At 39.9% G+C, this 8,071-nt stretch overlaps 1 protein-coding gene across 1 annotated transcript; it reads right to left on the minus strand.

Annotated features, from left to right (window-relative positions):
* Nucleotides 1-767: 767 nt before the first annotated feature.
* Nucleotides 768-6,264, minus strand: rpl35a (ribosomal protein L35a). Its single transcript, XM_053321583.1, has 5 exons — nucleotides 6,241-6,264; nucleotides 5,007-5,040; nucleotides 4,445-4,597; nucleotides 1,513-1,657; nucleotides 768-859 (listed from the first exon to the last, which is right to left on the minus strand). Exons 2-5 carry the CDS (start codon nucleotides 5,015-5,017, stop codon nucleotides 836-838), a joined length of 333 nt encoding a protein of 110 aa, XP_053177558.1. The 5' UTR covers nucleotides 5,018-5,040; nucleotides 6,241-6,264; the 3' UTR covers nucleotides 768-835.
* Nucleotides 6,265-8,071: the final 1,807 nt, after the last annotated feature.

Genomic DNA, 8,071 nt, shown 5'->3' on the forward strand with positions numbered 1-8,071 from the left:
CACCATGGAGGTTACGACCACTTCAATATAATCAATATATTAATAAAAGATCAATAAGAGAGATTTGAAATGACATTTGCTCCATTTTATACCAAAAGACTGAATGCTCCTAAAAATGTCAAATGGTGTAACCACAAAAGAATGATAGATATTAAATATGTGATCAGCTACAGTGTGTTTAAGTGGACATCTACTAATAATGACTTCATTTAAAACATGAAAAGAAACATTTTGGTTTATTTCTACATTTAACTTTTAAAGTATTTGTAGTTATTAACACATTGATGTTGTTGCTGAAGTGGATAAAATGTATTCCACATGTATTTTCCTGTCTATAATCTGACTAATGAATAAACACTTGTTACATCTCTGACTCTGCTGTCATCTGTCCTTCTTTCCCTGTCCTCCCTTCCTTTCATCTTTCCTTAATTTTCTTTTCCTTTCTTCCTAATCCCTTTTCCTTCCTCCCTTTCTTACTTCTGTCCTCCTTTGTTTCCTTCCTTCAATCTTTCATCTTATTTTCCTTCCTTTTGTGTTTCCTTCCCTCCTTTATTTTCTTCCTATCACCTTTCCCTTCTTTCCATCCTTGTTTCCTCCCTCCCTTCCATCTCTTTAATGACCCGGCCCACATGAGATCAGATGTTGCTGTATGACTTTGACTCTGCTGACGTGATCCTGACAGAGACGAGCTGCTCTGTAAACTATTCAACTCTCAACCTGTATAAAACACTAATGATGAAGATGATGATGAAGAAGGAGACTTGGAGCAGAGTGAACCTGATCTGTTTATTGTTTATATACAAACAACATGAAAAGCCGCGGCGACGTTTCGTCCTCAAACACGAGAGGGGTACAGCATCTGTGGAGACAGGAAGTCACATGATGAGTCACATGATCAGCTGATCAATAACTATCAGACTCCTTTAGATCCAAACGTATCAACGAGCTGCTGCTTCATCAAACTCTTCTGATTATTGATTATTGATCAGTAAAGTTTCAGAGTTTCCTGTTTCACGTGATTATAAATTGATTGATTACATATTGATCATTTTTATTGATCTGCAGGTTTCACTTCAGATTCTGAAACATTTAAACATGAACTCAAACTGAACCCTGAAAATCAAACATATTGATCACTGATAGAAAAACAGCTGTGATCAAACGTCACCTGTTGATCGATCAGCTGATTTCAGAGAAAAATATATTTATAACCTGATCAATAATCAATAAAGTCTGAATAATTTCATTTAAAAATAAAAACCTGCAGCTGGTGTGTGTGCATGGTGTGTCCGTTTGTCCCTGAAGGCAGCAGCAGGTGTGTGAGGTGTCTGATTGTCCCTGAAGGCAGCAGCTGGTGTGTGCATGGTGTGTCTGAGTGTCCCTGAAGGCGGCAGCAGGTGTGTGTGTGTGTGTGTGTGGTGTGTCTGATTGTCCCTGAAGGCAGCAGCAGGTGAGTGCGTGGTGTGTCTGATTGTCCCTGAATGCAGCAGCAGGTGCGTTAGGTTCACTCACCACTCTGATGCGGTGTCCGATGGCCTTGGCCGGCAGGTTGCTGCTGAACTTTGCTCGGACCATCCCGCTGCTGCCGTGAGCGCGCGTCACTTTCCCCCAAATCACACGAGTCTTGTTGGGTTTACCGCCGGGCGTCACCGTGTTCCTGAACGCACCACGAGACAATCAATCAATCAATCAATCATCAATTATCAATTCACTCCCTCAGAGAGGAATCAGGTTAAATTCACATCAACCAAACAGTGATTTAAACTTTCAGCTCAAATAAAAATTGTATTAAATATAATTTATCAGATTTTAATCTTTCAAAATAAAATCAATAATTATTCTGATCAGATTTATTGATCAAAGTTATTTTAACAAAAACAAAAGAAAAAAGTTAATATTCTGATTTCTTTCGTCTTCTGACAGAAAAACTGATTTGAGACATTTTATAAATTAAACAGTAATATAATAAAATAATAATAATAATAATAATAATAAGAAGAAGTTTGTTTCAAAACAGAAAAGGAAAAACATAAAAAGAGAAAAGAGAAAAAGTTGAAATCAGAAACTAATTCATTGTGAGTTGGAAACAGCTGTTAGTATTATTAATATTAATTATTATAAAATCTACAAACTCTGATCTGAACTCATTAAAATCTTAAATGAACAAAGTGTTTATAAACTGGAGAATATTAATTTATGTTTAGAGGTGACTTTAGAGCTCAAACCCTAAAAATTAATTAATTTAATTAATAAATTGTATTTTCCCCTAAAAGTTATTTTATAATCAGCATGCTTATATTTTACAGGTTCAAATGATTTTATTTATTTATTTTAACAGCTTTAATCTAGATTGTTTATTCTGAACCATTATTATTATTAAAGTTGATAATGCAACAAACATAAATACATGTTGCTGGTTTATAGAGCAGAAACTTAAAGTGCCTCTAACATCCTACTCGTGTGTTTACATAATACAACTTTTGATTTTATGTACAAACAGTGGGTCAGATATAACTCATCATCATCATCATCATCATCAGCAGCAGACGGAGCGGGACGGGGCAGAGCAGACATCACAGCGGTGTGTGTGTGTGTGTGAGCTGCTCCGTGTGTGATGGGTTAGGGTTAGGGTTTATGTGTGGTTGATAATGGAACAAACAGGTGCTACATGTTGCTGGTTTTTAGAGCAGACACTTAAACACTGCAGCTTTACTACAGTGCTACGGGCTAATGCATGTTTATTTTATTTTCGTGGGTGTTGTTACGTAATTTATTATATTTTAACTTTGCTTCATGTGTGATACGTTGTTGTCCGACTCGTTCCCGCCCCCCCCCCCCCCCAACCCCTAACCCTAACCCTGCCCCCCCAACCCCCAACCCTAACAGAACCAGGTAGATTACTCCAGTAACAGTCAGACTTAGTTTAATCACTTACAAGTTAAATGACTAATGAATGTGGTTAGTTTATATAAAGCAGATTTATATAATATGACTTTTATGAGGATCACAGTCACAGAGTGTAGAAACATGCGATCACTGATGGGACCAATCCTAGCTAGCTAATATCTCATATGACATCGTGGGACACCTGCAGCTTATAATCCGGTGCAGTTTGTACAACATTGATTTTCATTCTAACATTAGAGCATGCAGCTTTTAACCAGGTCTCTGTAGTCCTGAACTTATGCTAGTTTCTACGTCTCGGTTTCATGATGTTCTGTTTAATAAGTATGTTTAAACGTCTACGAAGCTGTTTCCTGTTTTTAATGTGACATCGTTAGTCGCTCTACGTTAGTTCAGAGTTTCACATGATGAACTGAAAACTAAACCTTAAGTAGAATTCATCTTCTGTTCTTCATCAATACTAACTATTGATCAGCAACATCCAGGAGAAACAACCAATCATACATCTATACCCCAGCACCTAACAGACCTTCTCCATGTCTACCACCCTTCACAAGACCTGCACTCTGCCGCCGACTTGGGCCTCCTGTCCATGCCCCCCCCCCCCCCGCTCCCCTCCACACCAGAAGGCCTCCTCCTTCTCCTCCTCCTCCTCCCCCTTCTCCTCCTCTCCTCCTCTCCTCTTCTACCTCCCCCTCTTCCTCCTCTACCTCTTTCACCTCTTCCATCTCCTCCTCATCCTCCTCTTCCCCCTCCTCTTCTACCTCCTCCTCCTCTCCCCCCCCCCCCTCCTCCTCCTCCTCCCCCCCCCCCCCCTCCTCCTCCTCCTCCTCCTCCTCTCCCCCCCCCCCCCTACCTCTTTCACCTCTTCCCCCTCTACCTCCTCATCCTCCTCTTCTACCTCCCCCTCCCCCTCCCCCCTCCCCTTGCACCAGAAGGCAAACCATTGGGAGCAGGGTCTTCAGTGCGGTAGCTCCTACACTGTGGAACTGGCTCCCTCAGGACATTCACCAAGCACCAACTCTGTACTCTGTTAAATCTCTGTGGTTAAAGGTGTACAGGTGGTCTAGTGGTTAGAGCTCACGCCACATACGCAGCCGACCCCGGTTCCAATACCGATCGGAGGTCCTTTGCTGCATTTTTTTTTTAAATTAACCTAATTAAGGATGTTTTGCTATATATATTGTTTTGTAAGTACTCTTGTAGTTGTTCATTAGTAATAACTGCTCTTTAGTTTCATCCTCAGGTTAAAGTAACATTAAATGTTCTCATGTCACTGAAGCTTCATTTCAACCAATCAGGAATCAATATCACATCTTTTACTACAATCATTCAGCCCTATTAATCAGAGTATTGATCAGAGAGTTATTGATCAGAGTATTAATCAGAGAGTTATTGATCAGAGAGTATTGATCAGAGTATTGATCAGAGTTATTGATCAGAGAGTATTGATCAGAGTTATTGATCAGAGAGTATTGATCAGAGTTATTGATCAGAGAGTATTGATCAGAGTTATTAATCAGAGAGTTATTGATCTTACTTCTTGGCCTTGTAGACGTATGCGCAGCGTTTCCCGAGGTAGAAGTCGACCTCGTCTCTGCTGTAGCATCCTTCCAGCTTCAGCAGCGCCGTGTGTTCACGCTGGTTCCTCAGACCGCGCTTGTAGCCGGTGAAGATGGCCTTGCTCCACAGTCTGGAACCAATAACCAATAATCAATAATAACCAATAATCAATCATTACTAATCACTCCACAGTCTGGAACCAACAACCATACATCATTAATAACCAATCATTACTCAGCAGTCTGGAACCTATAACCAGTGATGTGTGTGTTTTATGTGTATGTGTGTCTCTCTGTGAGTGTGTTTGTATATGTGTGTGTCTGTGTGAGCTTGTGAGCGTGTGTATGTATGAGTGTGTGTATATGTGTTTGTATATGTATTATGTGTGTCTGTATGTGTCTCTGTATGTATGTGTGTATATGTGTGTGAGCGTGTGTGTCTGTGTGAGCTTGTGTATATGTATTATGTGTGTATGTGTCTCTCTGTGAGTGAGCGTCTCTCTGTGTGTGTGTCTCTCCGTGTGTGTGCTCCAGTCTCACCTTCCAGGCATGATTCTTGTCGTCTCGGTTTCACCTGGAAACAAACAAACTGATGTTAAACTTTTATTCTGACAGCTGTTCTGAACACACTTCATCACTTCCTGTCTGGTATCTGAAGGAGAAACCAGCGTCGGACGGATCGGTTCCTATAAATCCATCAGTTATAACGAGGAGACGGAGATCAGAGAGTTATTGATCAGAGAGTATTCACAATAAAGCTCAGAGAATAAAACTACAAGTATTAAATAACTAATTATTATATTTAATAAAGTTCAGAGGATAAAATAACCTGAAACTGAAGGAAAGTCTACAAGAATCTAACAAAGTAAAATCCTCCTATATGAAGCATTTAAGGAGGAAATACCTTTATTTTGAAAAGTGACTTTGAGGCCCTGATTCTTGAGTGTTTGGATGAATTCAGGTCAGATGTATTTCCTCACATTAAGAGACTAAAAGAAGAAAGTTAAAGCTCTCACATGAACACAACGTGCACAAGAGTTTAACGACTGAAACAAACTTTAACTTATTAGTTTATAACTTTTACATAATGAGTTAAAGTTCACTTCCTGTCACACAGGAGCAGATTCCCAAACTCTGGACCTGATGCTTCATTACAGAGCAAAGTTAAGATTATATAACAACATATGATATATAATATAATATAATATAATATCTACATACAGAGCAAGGTGGGTTTATCTAACACTGAGAAACCTCCAGCTAGTTTTCATTCTCATTTCTGTCCTTTACTAACATTTAACCCTTAATGTCTGATATCTACCGTCATCACTTATAACCACAGTAACACCGGGAACCCTCCGGTAATACAGCAGCAAGGGTTCTAACACCGGGAAACCTCCGGTAATACAGCGGGAAGGGTTCTAACACCGGGAACCCTCCGGTAATACAGCAGCAAGGGTTCTAACACCGGGTAACCTCCGTTTCTAACACCGGAAAACCTCCGGTAATAACACCAGGCAGACGCGGTTCTAACAGCGGCTCTCCGCTCACACTCTCCCCGGCCTCCAGCGTCTCCCCCCCGGCTACTCTCCGCTCGGCGAGCCGCTCTCAACTCTATCCGGTCTGGATCTCCGGCATCCCGGGCCGCACAGCCGCGGCAACCGGCGGGAGAGCGGACCGGAGCCCGGTGGAGCCGCGGCGGGAAGATGGAGCGGGATTACCGCAGAATTAAAACAGATATTTACAGTTTTTTGGCGACATGTTGGAAACTCACCTTCCTCTACGGGGCGAAAATGGCGGAAAAGGACCTGAGAAAGGCATGCTGGGAAATTATCGTAAACAGAGGTGTCCGCGGAGCTGCCGGGACAAAAAGGCGGGAAACGTTTAAATATATTTATGTTCATATGTTTTAACATTCTCACATAAAACCATACAAACTAAAGGTAAAGGTTGTTTTTATTAGTCACACATACAGTCGTACAGTAACATTCAGTCTCTGCTTATTACTGGTTTTGATGTTAATAAGCTTCCTGTGTCATTATCAGTGTCGGGCACGTTACTTTTAAAAAGTAATTAGTTATAGTTACAGTTACTTCTACCAAAAAGTAACTAGTTACCAGGGAAAGTAACTAAAGCGTTATTTTAAAAAATAATAATAATTAAAAAAAAAAAAGTATAAATATGTCTAAGAATTTGTATTTTTTTTCTAAGTGGGTTTCTACAAGCAGATGTAAGCATAAAACAGCCAACAGCTTCAACAACTGTGTTTTTGGCCACAGGTTTTGTAGTAGAGTGTGCCGTTGAGAGATGCTTCATTAGGTTAGAGTTGCTTTTTAACGGACGTGGACAAATACTTGGCTCTGATACATAATGTACATTTCACATGTATGTTCCTGCCTTTTACCTCAAGGACATTAAAGTAGTGTCTCTACTTCCTGTTTAAAAACGCAACCTTTTCCTCCGAACTCGCCATCGCTGCAGCTTCTGCTAGTGAGTGTGTGTGTGTTTGTGTGTGTGTGTGTGTGTGTGTCTCTCTGTGTGCATGTGTGGTTTGTGTGTAAGCACTGCCTCTGATTGGCTTACCATGAAATCTTACTCTGCCTGAATCAATCATCATCACTGTTGTGCCGCCCCTCCCGTCTTTTGTGGCTGAGAGCAAAGTTGGATGAGAACAGGTTCACTGAGTAGATTAGCTTCAGTTTGTAATGTGCCTCATTTCATTAAGTAACGTAACGGCGTTGTAACCATGGAAATAGTAATTAGTTACATTACCCGTTACTGAAAAAAGTAACGCCGTTTATTTAAACAGCGTTATTCCCATCACTGGTCATTATCAGAGTCACTAATATACTCCATACTCATTATCAGAGTTCATTATTATATTGGAAAATGTTCTATATACATAACACCTCACCCTATTCTACTGTAATGGAACAACAGATATGCAACAAATCCTTATTTTATAAAGACTGGTTTTAGAGAAATATTTGGTCTATAACTGACTTCATGGAAGCTAACGGCAGTTTTAACCCTTTCATTTCACATTTCATGAACTTATGTACAGAAGCGCATTGCATTCACTGGATAAAAAAAAATTAGACACCTTATCTTGTAATTACGATATCTTTTCTCTCCTCGTCATCTTTGTTTTATTTGTCCAGATTTCACTTTTTATAAAAAGCAACCGACTGATAAAAACAATCAATTAATTCATCAATCATCAATTTGGGTGATTATCAGTCGACTGTACAGTGTAACACCTAACATGGCACCTTCTTCTTATCTCATAGTTACGAGATAAGGTGTCTACATTTTGTTTTATCCAGTGAATGCGCTTCCATACTTATGAAACACACTTCCCCAACAATTTGTATTTCTAACCAAAACCATAAAGACACACCAAATTATACAGCAACTGTCCCCACTATCAATCCAAGGAACTTTAATTCTGGACAAGAAATGCAAAAACTATTCTTCTTTTTTTTGCCAACATTCTTTTTTATTGTTTTCACAATATTACAAAAAAAACCAACAACAAAGAAATACAATTACATGTATTGAACAAACACGTCGACCCCCCCCCCCCCCCCCGGCCCTTACAACAT

Source organism: Scomber japonicus, chromosome 6, assembly GCF_027409825.1.
Source record: "Scomber japonicus isolate fScoJap1 chromosome 6, fScoJap1.pri, whole genome shotgun sequence".
Classification (NCBI taxonomy): domain Eukaryota; kingdom Metazoa; phylum Chordata; class Actinopteri; order Scombriformes; family Scombridae; genus Scomber; species Scomber japonicus.